General features: G+C 37.9%; 1 protein-coding gene across 19 annotated transcripts in view; it reads right to left on the bottom strand.

Annotated features, from left to right (window-relative positions):
* Positions 1-1201: 1201 nt before the first annotated feature.
* Positions 1202-13579, bottom strand: part of TRDN (triadin) — a 228971-nt gene continuing 216593 nt past the window's right edge. For 17 of the 19 annotated variants that reach the window (XM_056487101.1, XM_056487093.1, XM_056487098.1 and 14 more), the window contains one exon: positions 1202-3639. In XM_056487101.1, coding sequence (XP_056343076.1) covers positions 2147-3639 — 1493 coding nt within the window. In that variant the 3' untranslated portion in view covers positions 1202-2146. Of the gene's footprint in view, positions 3640-6638; positions 9295-13579 lie in introns of those variants that run through there. The other 2 variants (XM_056487103.1, XM_056487102.1) reach the window with 1 other exon arrangement.

Genomic DNA, 13579 nt, shown 5'->3' on the forward strand with positions numbered 1-13579 from the left:
ACAACTGAGTTCTCTGCATCTTGGCTGGTGATATTATTTATATTAATCAGTATTAGAGGAAGTGTTAGAGAATGATTTTACCACTCTAATATAAGCATTTATCTAAATAAAAGCAGATAATTATATATATTTTGGAAGAAAAAGAATGACAATGATTGCATGTGATAAAAGACCCCTTCATAGCAGAGGTCTCAATATGAAGGGTGATAGCTGTCAAATGGGATCATACCCAAACTTGTTAACTGCTCTATTTCTGCAATTTTTTTAGGGAATTTGTCAACTAAATTGCAGAAATCCATTTCACTGTAGTTTGGTAGTCAGTCCTGTCCGTGACACAGCTGCCCACAAACAGATACATCTGTAAAATATCCCCATGAATCTGTGAATTGGTGTCCCATACCCGGATTAATTCTGAAGTATTCTTGCCCTTGATTATGTTGACTTGTAATTTTCGTTAATTGTAATGCACTGAAACTGTAAGGCATCAACAACATTCCTATCAGCTAAAAATGCTAAATTATTTTTTCCTTTAAATCATTAACTTTTGGGCAAATTAGAGTCATGCTGCTGGCTATATTTTCTGGAAGCTGAAGCACCCAGATGTTTCATTTTCATGACATTTAGCATTTAATAACCTCACTGTTGCTGGTACTAATTTTCTAAATGCCTTTTCTGCTTTTGTTTGGAAAATAAATACATGACAAAATGCTTTGGTACTTCAATTTTCTCTTCTAGTCTTTGGGGAAGATTCCAAAATAATTAGCTAAATGATCAATCAATTTAAAAAAAAAGTGAATTTGGAGCTGGTTCACAATGTCCCTATAAGCTATAGGATTCTATTAACTTCTATTACATCTGCCCAGAGGTAATAAATCAGTTGGCAAGGCATTAATGGGAAAAAACACTCTTGACAATAAACTAAAATGGAGGATGATTTGTATGATTTAAACAGTAAGGATCTTAAAATCTTAGAAAAATGGGCATTTTTGTTTTTATCTTTGACTTATTTTTTGTGAATTTAAAAGAACTCTTAATGTTATTTGACTCATCACTCCAGGTCTTTGCTCTAGTTACTAATTTGATTTATCAGAGAACATGTTGTCATTCCAGTTGAAATGTGGGTATGTTAGCATACCTAGGTAATCACTTACATGTGTAAGACAGCAGAACGCTGTATTGACTTTCAGACCCAAAAAAGCCATCAAGCAGCAGTGATTTATTCAGATTTTCTCAAGGCAGACTCGTACACACACACATCAAAGCAAAGGAGACTCAGCTGTTTTGGGAAAGTCTGGCTGTGTGACTTTGGCAGGAAGATGCAGTTTGGAGAGGCACGTGGAAGGTTCTCATCGAGTTGTCTTCATGTTGCCTTTTCTTCACTGAAATGCTACTTTTAAGCTTTAATTTAACAACATGGTGTTCAAGACATCTCCTTTGCATCTTTTCTGAAGGAAAAGAAACCCCTCAGGAGGTGGGTTGCATGATAAATGCATATTTATATCTTTGTGATTCAGTTGGAAATTATGGCTGGAGTACTAATGTTAGCAGCTTTATTTTCCCATTTCTTTGACAGGATCAAAACTAAGGAGACCTAATTTTGTGATACTCCTTTTTACAATTAAAAAAGCAGGTGAATTAAATGTTTCTGTTTTTCTTTACCACAGCTAAAATTTTTCAGTTTGATGATTCACTTTCAAAAAAGATTGCTTTCTTCTTCTAGCTGGAGCTTAACATGGGATTATTGGGAGAACAAATTAATTCCTGAGAAAAATTTAGCACAAAAAATGAAAAGAATTTTAGAATTATGAAAGCAAATAGCACACTTAACAGAAAGAAACTTCCTATTACCTCTGTTACTACCCAAATTCAGCGGTTTGCTGTTTCAGCCACCAGCCATACTATCTAATGCAATTTTATTGGTGACTGAGACAAACCCTTAAGGTTTAAGACATGGGCATGCTTATTACCATTAAGTATTCTGAAAGAAAATTAACGGAACATCTCAGGTACAATCAAATCTGGGAAGAAGTTTGCCTGTTGGCAGAGTATCCTTTAGAATTACAGAGTGATAGAATGGTTAGGGTTGGAAGGGACCTTAAAGATAATCTAGTTCCAGCCATCCTGCCATGGTCAGGGACATCTTCCACTACAGCAGGTATCTCAAAACCTTGTCCAACCTAGCCTTGAACACCTCCAGGGATGGAGAGTCCACAACCTCTCTGGGCAACCTGTTCCAGAGCCTCACCACCCTCACAGTAAAAACTTTCTCTCTAATATCTAAACTAAATCCAACCTCCTTCAGCTTAAAGCCATTCTCTCTTGTCCTGTCACCACATGCTGTTGTAAGAAGTCCTTCTTTAGCTCTCTTGCAGGTCCCCTTTACATACTGGAAGGCTGTTATTAAGTACCCCCGAAGCCTTCTGTTCTCCAGGCTGAACTGCCCCATCTCTCTCAACCTATTCTCATAGGAGATGTGCTCCAGCCCTGGGGTCAACTTAATAACTCCCTTCTGGACTTGCTCCAACATTTCAACATCTTTCTTGTGCTGGGGTTCCCAGTCCTGAACACAGTAGTCCAGGTGGGGTCTCACCAGGGCAGAGTAGAGGGACACAATCATTTCCTTTGATGTGCTGACCACTCTGCTTTTGATGCAGCCCAGGATACAGATGTCTTTCTTCACTGCCAGCACACACTGCTGAGTCATGTCCAGCTTTTCTTCTACCAGCAGCCCTAAGTCCTTCTCCCCAGGGCTAGTCTCTTTCCATTCTCTGCCCAGCCTAAAATTGGTTTTGGGACTGCGCCAAACCAGGTGCAGCACCTCGCACTTGGCATTGTTGAACTTCATCAGGATGACCTGGGCCCACCTCTCAAACCTGACAAGGTCCCTCTGGGTGTTATTCCTTCCCTCCAGCGTGTTGACTGCCTCACACATCTGGGTGTCATGGGTGAACTCACTGAGGGTGCACTGAAACCCACTGTCCATGTCACCAATGAGGATGTTAAAAAGCACCAGTCCCAACACTGTTCCCTGGGGAACACCTCTTGGCACCGCTTTCCATTTGGACATGGCACCACTGACTTCAACATTTTGAGCATGATCATCCAGCCAGTTCTTTATCCAGCCAGTGGCCCAGCTGTCAGATCCACGTCTCTCCATTTTAGAGACATAGATGTCACGAGGGACAGTGTCTTTGTTCAAGTCCAGGGAGATGATCCCTGTTGCCCTTCCCTCATCCACCACTGCTGTAACACTATGGTAGACAGCCAAGAAATTTGTCAGGCATGATTTGGCTTTAGTGATGCCATGCTGGCTGCCAGCAATCATCTCATTGTTTTCTGTGTTCCTTAGCAGAGTTTCCAGGAGGAGCTGCTCCATGATCTTGTCAGACATTGAGGGGAGACTGACTGACCTGTCGTTCCCTAGTTCTTCCTTATCTGCCTTTTTAAAAAAGGGTATTATATTTCCACTTTTCCATTCAGTGGGAACTCGACCAGATTGCCATGACTTCTCAAATATACTGGGTAGTGGCATAGCCACTTCCTCAGCCAGTTCTTTCAGTACCCATGGCTGTATCTTGACAGGTCCCATGGACTTGTGCACCTCCAGGTTCCTTAAATGGTTTTGGACTTGGTCTTTTCCTGCAATGGGTGGAGAAGAAAAATGGAACAACTTAGGTTTTTCTTAATACAGAACAAGAATCAAGCCAAAGGGAACACAGGGGTCAATATTTGAGCAAGAACATATTTTTCCCTTTGAGAATAAGCAACTCATCCAAAGAAAAAGGCTCAAAGTTGTAAACAAATTTTATCTATTGAGTATTGGTAAAAGAGCAATGTAATAAAAGTGGCATCTGGAAAGTGCAATTTTTGTTATACTTTTCCCAAAGGAAGCACTACTGAATTGTTAGACTATTGGACCAGGCAAAATAAAATGTATTCTAGAAATTTTATTTATCTCTATCATAATAAAAGACAAAATTGAAAACTGAAGAAAACTCTTCTTCAGTATGAGATGTATTTACAACAAAACCAAACCAGTCCTTGAGATGTGAGGACTTCAGAACAAATAGATGTGTGGGGTATGTATCACAAACAAGCTGCATACACAAAAATCCGTAAACCAAGAGAAAACCCAAAAATTGTTGTGTTATTCCATTTTTTAATCAAATTACTAAAAATTCAGTATTGTTTAGCCCACAGGTGAATAATATGACTCAAACATTTGCTAGTTGAGAATTTCTGGAGAACTTCATTCAGGATAAATGAATGCTATGAAAACTTGAGTTCTAGTGATCTTTTTGGGTGTATAAATAATACATGTTTCATATTTTCAATTTTCTTTGTATTTCTTCCTTCTGAAGACCTAAAAGGTGGCAAAAATATCACCTCCTTTAAGATGATTCTTTAGCAAATTCTATTTTTATGGATGGTTCCTGCCTAGGAACCTTCATAAAACATTTTGTATTTCCTTTTATTTTGTCAATTACCAGCCTCTCACATCTTCACTTTCATCACTACTACTCATGTAACATTTTTAATTTTTTTCTTGGCTTCCAAAATCTTCAATCCCTGGAAAGAAGTGCTGCCAGTGGTACGTAACTGAGGGCAGTCAGATGCTGACTATCTAAATTCAAAGCAGCTTAAATGGTCAGAGTTCTCCTTAAGGGGGTAAGTCTCTCATTTCTTCCTATACTGAGTGGTGGAAGAAAAGTTTTAAGATAGGAAAGGAAAAACTATTTCAGCTGCTCTCCTGAGTGCCTGTATCTAGCAGATAAAGACATTTCTCTGAAACTGTGCTTACTGCACTTCTATCACGTTGTCTTAGAGTTTTTAACATGGAGAATTTGGCATCTAAACATGCCAAAGAGTACACTAAGTAGTTAATTGCTGTGTATAAAAAAAATCTAGCTGTGAAGTTCTAGAGCTGGGAATTGGTGGGATAAATTTTTGTGGCAATGTACAATTTCCATATGTTCTGTGTTCTAAGTGGTGACCCCAAGTGTGGGACAAATATCATTTTGTTGATTTTTAGTACGACATGTACAGGATCTGTGTAACAACCAGCTGTGATGGGTCAGCCTTGGTTAACACCCAAACCTCCACCCAGCTGCTCACTCCTGCCCTCAGGGAGAGAAAGTGGGAAGAACAAGAATGAGAAAGCTCATGGGTCAAGCTAAAGACTGGCAGATTGTTTGCTAGTTACTGTTGTGAGCAAAGAAGACTCGGGGAAAATAAGCTCACAAAAATTATGAATTCCTGATTTGGATAGTGGGAAACAGAAAGGCAAATATTAAATTAACATCTTTCCTCTCCCTTTCTCGAGTTTAAAGTCACTCTTTCACACCAGTCTCTGTCAGTAATGGTTGGTCCACGGTGGTTCCTCTTCACTGCTTTGTCCTTCTCAGACTTTTAGCCTGCTCTGGCATGGGTGTTTCACAGCCTATGGGGAAATCTCTGCCCTAGTGCCCAGCAGCTCCTCTTCCTCCTCGTCTTCTGACCTTGGTGATCCATTTTCTTCTTCTCACTCTTTTTGTTCTTCTCTGTGGCATTTTCGAACCTTCCTTACAAATGCTTTCCCTGAGACACCATGGCAGCAGGGCTCAGCTGTGCCCTGTACCTTGGAGCCATCTGGAGCTGGCCATGTCCAGCCCAGGACACTCACAGGGGTTACCCTGCAGCCCCCACCAGCATCTGGGCACCTGCAGTGCTGGGCACCAGCACAGTTAATCACTAAAGAAGACTAAATCTTCTTACCCAGACTCTCTGAGCACCCCTCACTAACTGGTGCAGGAGAAATGGGCCATTGAGAAAAGCACTGTTTTGCTGGAAGGTTTTAAAATGGATGAAACTGGACTCCATGGGTAGAAGTGTGAAACTGAACAGGGACTGAGGGCTGGGGATGGGGTCTGAGGACTTGCACCAGCAAGAGCAAACAGCTCTGGGTCAGGCAGCAGTGTAGAACTTATCTCACTGGTCTTGCTGGAAATTGACTGCTCCTGTTGACTTCATCAGGATTTTAGCACCTCAGAGAAAATTGCGCAGAAAAACTGCTGAGCGACACACCTCACCTGTGGGATGGCTCACCAAACTCTGCAGGGCAAAAAACTCTTGAACCCCAGTGCAGAGCTGAGCAACTGCAGCTGTATCACCTCCAGGCTACAGTCTGCTTCCCACATCTGCTCATCTGCCTCAACATTCCTGATACAGCATAGCTCCTGTGGGGTGTGGGAGTCGGGAAAATCACAATTTTTTACACTCTCGGTTTCTTGGTGGCTATTTTCCTTATTGTCTGAACTACAAACTTGTCACTGGAGAGCACAGCTTTGTCTGTACTGGTTGTGCAGTTGTATTATAAATAAGCACTTTGATGAACATAAACGGTTTGGTGTAGATGAAGTCACACCTTGAATGGCTGCAGCAACAATTCAGCTTTCCATATGCCAGAGTGTAATCAATAAAATGTGTTAAAAAGCTGGCTAAGTATTGCTAAAAGCCCATTAGGAGTAAATACAATGCTGGATGGGTAATTTTTCCAGCCTAATTGCATCTTTATAATCAGAAGATTTCTAAAGCTTGCATACATAAACCCTTGTCCTGCACTTGTGATTTCACAGAACAACATATCACAGCCACTGAAACAGGGTTTGTATATTTTATTTTCCAAAATATATAACAATCAGCATAAGTTTTTGCAATATTTCAGGCTAATTTGAGTAAAACCATGCAAACCAGGAACTTTTTTTAAGTTTCCAGATGAATTTAAAGAGAAAAAAGCTTGCCTCTCTAAGTAAACCAGTTTTTTCTGTTTTTCCAGGCAGTGACTAAGATTAGGGAACAAAATTAAATGATTGATTTTACATCAGTTATGCAATTATTTCCAAAGCTTTCAGATATCTAACATTGAAACATATCTAATTGAGCACTATGGAAATGAGATCCAGAACAAATTCTTGTCATCTCCCATCTCAGACAGGAAGGAAGAATTAAGGGTAACTATAATGAAAAAAAAAAAATTCCAAAAAGAAGACAAAAACAACAACAAAAAAGGCTTAGAGTATATTATTTTTTTTTTGTCCTGATTGTTTGCATTAGATAAAATATTGAATTAACTAATTTTGCAGAAAGTTAGAATCTCATTTTTAAGACAGCTTTCACAGTAAAATCTAGGGCAATAGCATCCATCATAATATATACAAAACCACAATTTGGGAAGGAAAAAGTTGCTGGAAATATAAAAAGAGACACCAAAAGAAAATTGAAGATCATCATTCTACCATTAAAAATTCTCTGTTGGCAGTGCTATCTCCAGAGCAGATTTCACAGGGGTCTGGGGGGCCATTAACCATGAACACTCATATCTACACTGTGATTCTAAATGGGAATAGCTACTTCTAGAGCAGGACCTGCTCCTACCTCTTTCTGGTCACCACTGCCTAAACTGCTTGTTGCAATGACAGCTTCTGCAGCACATGACCTGTGCAATATCAGAGCACATTAAGACCAAGGATCCAGCTCATGTGAGGTCATGACCAGCAATAGAGAATACCAACTGGACCCAGCACTGTATCAGCAAAGCTTTCTGAATTGCACTAAGCTGTCAAAGAATCAGCTGTCCAAAACTCACACGAGTCAATTATTTTATTAAAGTAAGATGATGGGCAGGGAGAGTGTAAGGGGGAGGAGACCAATGCTATCTTGATCTATACTAAAAATAAAAAAGTGATATATAGTTTTTGGCTTGTTCAGACTCTACAAGTAGTGGGTTTACACAAAGAGGATGTTGCTTCAGCAGGCAATTACATAACTAAGGTCACGGCTGTATATTTCCCAGATTAAATGCAAAAATATAGTAAGGAAATGCAAACAAATAGCAGCTGGCAAAAATGCATTATTTACATTGCCAGACAGACTGATGAGATGCCAGTTTTCATTTATATACCTTTAAACTGATCAAATGCCATCTTGTTTCTTTTTTTAGGACAATAAATCCTTTATTTCTACATAAATGCACAAAAGAAGGTTGAGGACAAGCACACTTTCAGTTCTACTGCAAGCCATTTGCAGTAGTGTGCTGTGAGAAGTCTTTTCATTTCATCTTGTAAAATGAGATACCTGGATTAATGCATTTATGTTTCATTTTTTCTGATTTTTTTTGGGGGGGTTTGGTTTTTGTTGTTGTTCACTGATCTGAGATAGCATCAAATTCACATAATTACTGGAAATTTGGGTTGCTTTAGTTTTGTGAATGGCATCTCACATCCTAGCTTTTCATCTGGCTTAAGCTAATAGCAAATTTTTGGCTGGTATATTGTCCATTGACATGGTTTTTGCTGCAAAACAATCTGATTTAGTCACAGAAGAAAAGTGGAAGCACTATATTTAATTTGTTTCTTCGGACCTTCATGTCACTAAAACAGTGATTTTCCTAAATTTTGCTACGTGTTTTCACTTTCTCTTCTCCCTTTGGGTCTTAGGAAGAGAAGAGCTTGTATTTCATCAACAGGCTGGGCAAACAGTCCATGCTTTTACAGTTTCAGATTAAATAGAAATATTCATCATTAACATGACTGGTGGAGTCAACTTACTGACAGTGTGTTGAGCTGCTCCGTGTAAGTGTGAGCTTCAGGCTACACTGGTCAATGAGACATAAAAATAGCACCAGTCACAGAGCACATTTTCATGACTTAGTGAGGCATTTTCCTGTCAGCAATTTGATTGAACGTCGAGAAGAAATGGTTTAGGATTGCAGCTAGTCTTGCAATCTTGCTGATATAAGAACTACATTCAACCTCTCACTCCTTAGATAAGATTAAATGGAAAACAGACTCACTTCAATGCTGAGCATGTAGGTAAAGAAAAACAAGAGCAAAAGAGGCAGGAAAACACACGCACATGCTCACACACACAGTCACATCAATGCTTTGTTAGCATTGCAGCCTTTCCATGAGAAACTGGGCACTTTTACATTGCTATCTTTGTTAAACACGGTTCATTGTTCTGCTTGTTCTGCCGCTGCCCCATGGAAACTTTTTCCAGGTACATGAGTGCAAGTGGATCACGTTCTTGCAATGACAAGTACCACTGTAGCTACTGTGGACCTCAGCAGGAAAGATAAAGTGCAAAATGTCAGTGATCACAGGACTCAGTCTCTCTACTGCCCCGGTTTCCTTGTCTTTCTCTTGGAAGTCTTTGAGTGAGTCTTTTCTTCCTTGTTTGAAGGGGGATTAATAGGAAATTGCAGCCCAAATCCATTAGGTCCATTTAGGAAGACACACTGAAAGTAGCGGACAGGAGCTAGGAAAACAAGGAAGAGATGATTAATGTTTATGGTTTCCAAACTGGGGGCATGAGCCTATTCCATGTTCCTTCAGAAAACATCTGCATGAATTTATTCCCGTTAAGTCAGTTATAACATCACAAATTTCTAGTGTGATCACAAGCCAGGTCTCACATCTCAGCAAGATTTTAGCTAAAAAGCTCAATGAGAGATCTTGTAGCACAATATGAGAAATTATTGACAATTTCACATTTAAATACATAATTTTTCTCAGTGTTATAGTCTACTACTCCCAGAATACTTGCATTTTGGGATAGCTGAATGTAAGCCCCCAAAATTCACACATATATTCTCTGGTTTTTATATTTCACAGTGACTTTCAGATATATTGAAGAGTTTCAGAAAGACTCATATTAAATTCATATCTAACTCATATCTATTTTATTAGACTTCAGGTGAATTATCTTTTATTGTAAATAGAGGGATCATAAAAGACTGTTCCTATTTTCTGTCCTTTCACAGTCATGGATATTTTCTCCCTTTTAATTTTTGAGCACTATATATGTAGTCATACTTTCTATCATGTTTTAAAAGCTTTCAAGAACACATACTTCAGCACAGATGAAATTGATCTAATTGGCTTCAAAAGCTGAGTTTTGCACTGTGAGTTTATTGACAAGATTTTAAAAGACAACTATTAATCAGTTATTTGTTTGGGAAAATGACTGGAGGAATGCTGGGATCTGAAACAAGTCAGTTTTCAAGCAATTGATTTTCTGATGACTTTTTTTTCCCCTGCTATTCATACCATATTAAAAAAAGAAAATTTAGAAATAATTAACTGTTGCCTATGACAATTCTAAACTGAGATGGACTTGAGGGCTCCCTGCATTATAAACTAGGGTGCAGGCTTTATTTATTGACTTCCAGGTCCCACTAAATGGTGGAAAACAGAGCAGTATATCAGAAGTGCTGGTGTATCAATCCAGTTGTATTATCCTCTGTGGTTTTCTTGCCTGACTCGTGCAAAGGTTAAGTCCTTTTTGGCTAAAAGCACACTTTAAAATAAAATTGAAAATTAGATCCTTCTGAATCTAATGCGTTACTGCTTTTACTAAATCTATGAATGGAAATTAGTTTTTTCCCCCAAATTCTCAGTGTTTCTGTTTCTCTGTGAGATGAATCTCAGATTTTGTTTGAAAACAGATAAAGCAACTCCCCTGATTAGAGTTTACAACCCAAATGTGCCAGACTAAGGTTTCCTGTGAGGCTTGACAAGCCATGGACCACATGAATGTGCTGAGTCCTCCACCACTGACCTTTTTATGTTCACACATGGCCAGAAACAGAAAGTTTCTGAGAAATAATTTCAGCAAATAGACTTATTCCATTCTTGAACTAAGGTAACTTTTATGAGTAAAAGTAACTGAAAACATTGTATTGTCAAGTGACCCACTGTGATTAAAACCAGTATTTTCCTACCAAAATACTTAGTCAGAGATTTTTCAATCAGATCTTTTAAAAAAATCCCACAAACACAAAATCCCCTAAAACTTAATCACAGTGGATGCGAGACTGACAAAGAGAAATTCCTTAAAGGAAGAAAAATGCCAATTACAAATTAGTCTTTTACAGTTAAAAGAAAACAATTTATGTGTATTTCTTTCATCTATGCAAAAATTAAAAGAAAAAAGTCAATTACACTCTTCATGTAGAAGACAATTAGGGCACCACACACTTTCTAGCCTCAATAAATACAAATAAATATTTTACTTATGGGTAAAAAAATATTACCACCCTGTGTTTTGCATGCTATTGGAATATGAAAACATATCTCTTTTTTCTTTACATGCATTTGCAAAGTTCTGTAATAGACTGACTTATACAGCTACATACTTGCAAGTATTTTAAACATGGTGATGTTATTTATGTATTGCAATTATAGCATGCCTGACACCACAGTGTTTTCCAGAGGTATTACCTGATTATTATTCTAAAACCATTAGTAGAACTAGCTGCTGCAATCATTTCATTTGAAAATCTCATGTATAATCTACTGTTAAAAGCCATTAAATTCATGAAGGGGAAACTTTAAGATTTTTGCAACTCAGCCAGCAGTTACAAATTAATTATGTGGCCCATAATTCTAAATCGGAAAAAAAGAGATAGAAATTAATTATTTTGAAAAAAAATTATGTAGGGATCATGTTTGCTTGGAATGTGAAATGCTAAATATCACTTTATAATTGTTTACTTGGAATGTTAATGCTTTGCTGTGTTATTTCTATCTGCAGTGTTTGTGAAATAAGCCTTGTTTTTTGGCTGGTATGTACTCGTGTTGATTGCAATATGTTGAAGTGATATTCAAATGTTTATATAGCCTATTACTTATCATCTATCTCTAGAAAACATCAGAAAAAAGTTGCATTAAGAGGAACCTCAGGAGAAATAGGGATGGTACTAATGAATTTTGTTAGATTTTGCTGCTAATTGTTTTCATAAGACTAATGTAATTTGTTTATTTGTTTCCAATTTGTGAAACTTTCAGTGCTGAAATTAGCCGCAGGCTATATATATATATATATATTTTTTATTTTTTTTTGCATAGATCACCAAATACCCCCAAAGGTATATTAAAAAAATACAAAATAAAAACTCCCCAAAACCCTCACCCAACAACAGGGTGTTTTGTTTATTTCTCTGCCTGAAGAGTAGTAGCAAGATAGGATAAACATATGTGCAAATGGGACAGGAACAAGAACAGGGAACTACAAAAGGCAGGATATGCAAAACAGGTTTTAAGGTAAGGAGGAAAAACCAACCATGCTTCTTCCAGGATGTGCTGGTTTTGGCTGGGGCAGGTTTTGTTTTCTCTGTAGTAGGGGATACAGGACATTGTTTTAGATTTCTCCTGGAATCAGCGTTGATAATGCAGGAATGGTTTAGTTCCTGCTGGGAAGGACTGACACAGCCAAGGCTTTCTGCCTTTCTCTCCACCTCACCAGCGAGGGGCTTGGGGTGCACAAGGAGTGGGGAGGGGACACAGCTGGGACAGCTGAAGCCAACTGGCCACAGGGATATTCCTGTGGATACTCCATATCATATGGCATCGTGCTCAGCAAATAAAGTTTGGGAAAGAAAGAGGGAAAGACATTTGGAGTGATGGCATAGGAAAGGAGTGAATTAATTCCTTGCTTTGCTTTGCTTGGGCGTGTGGTTGTTTGTTTTATCTATTAAACTATCTTTTTTTTTCAACCCAAAAGCTTTGAAAAAACTTTTGTGTTATTTTTCAACAGTCTACAAATATAAAAAAGGTTTGTATTAATAATTTCAAACTGGATTTTCCTTGGAATGAATCTGAAATGTTTCATTTTGAAAAGTCCCCATTTTCTTCAAATGTTCTTTTGAGGGTTAGACAAACTAAGGCAAAATGCTTAATGAGTTTATCCTAATATCCTAAACTAAGGCTATGCTTACACCTCATTTAAAACTTAAGCAGATTCACTTGTAAAAGATTGAACAATGTTGATATGTTGCAGAGTATGTGTGATCTAGTGGTTACCATTATAAGATTACAAGATTTGATAAGCAAAGTGTTATGTTTCCAATTGTAGGTAGAGAAAGATGTAATTTTCAGGTTTTGGAAACAGTCAAACTATTAAAAAAGCCTTTTTCCCATACTGTCTTTATAGATGGTGTTTTAATAATTCTCTCAGTGCAAAACTACTAACTCATAAAAGCAAATTTCATCCTCATTCCACTGTGGAATAGATCTTTTATATTTTATCTAATGAAACAATCACCGCTTTCAAATTGACATACTGCGAGTCTCCATATTTTCTGGTGAGGATCTCATACTTCTTTTTTTTAAGGCAGATGAATTTCATACTTTTTGTAAACTGAATTGTCTGTCTCTAGCATATTCTAACTTGTTAGGTAAAACAAAGTCAGCAGCCCATATAGTAAGTCTATGCAGGGTGAAATTGTTTCAGTATTACACTTTTTATTATGGCTTCTTTACAATTTCTGTTACACATTACTCATCTTAGGCTGCTTTATCTAGGAAACCTCAGCTGCAAAACATGCAGATAAGAAATTCATTCAGAAAATACTGACATCTGTGGAACTGTGTCTGCAACAGTGTTATGATACAAACCATAGTCAAGAGAACAATTTGAATTTTGGCATGCAAATAAGAACACAAATACATCCCACACTGCCTTTACAATTCTTACATTCAATATGAATGCAGAATGTGTCTTTTAAAATGAAGAGGGTTCTCACTTTGAGAGTATTGTCTCA

The sequence above is a fragment of the Oenanthe melanoleuca genome, chromosome 3 (assembly GCF_029582105.1).
Source record: "Oenanthe melanoleuca isolate GR-GAL-2019-014 chromosome 3, OMel1.0, whole genome shotgun sequence".
NCBI classification, from domain to species: domain Eukaryota; kingdom Metazoa; phylum Chordata; class Aves; order Passeriformes; family Muscicapidae; genus Oenanthe; species Oenanthe melanoleuca.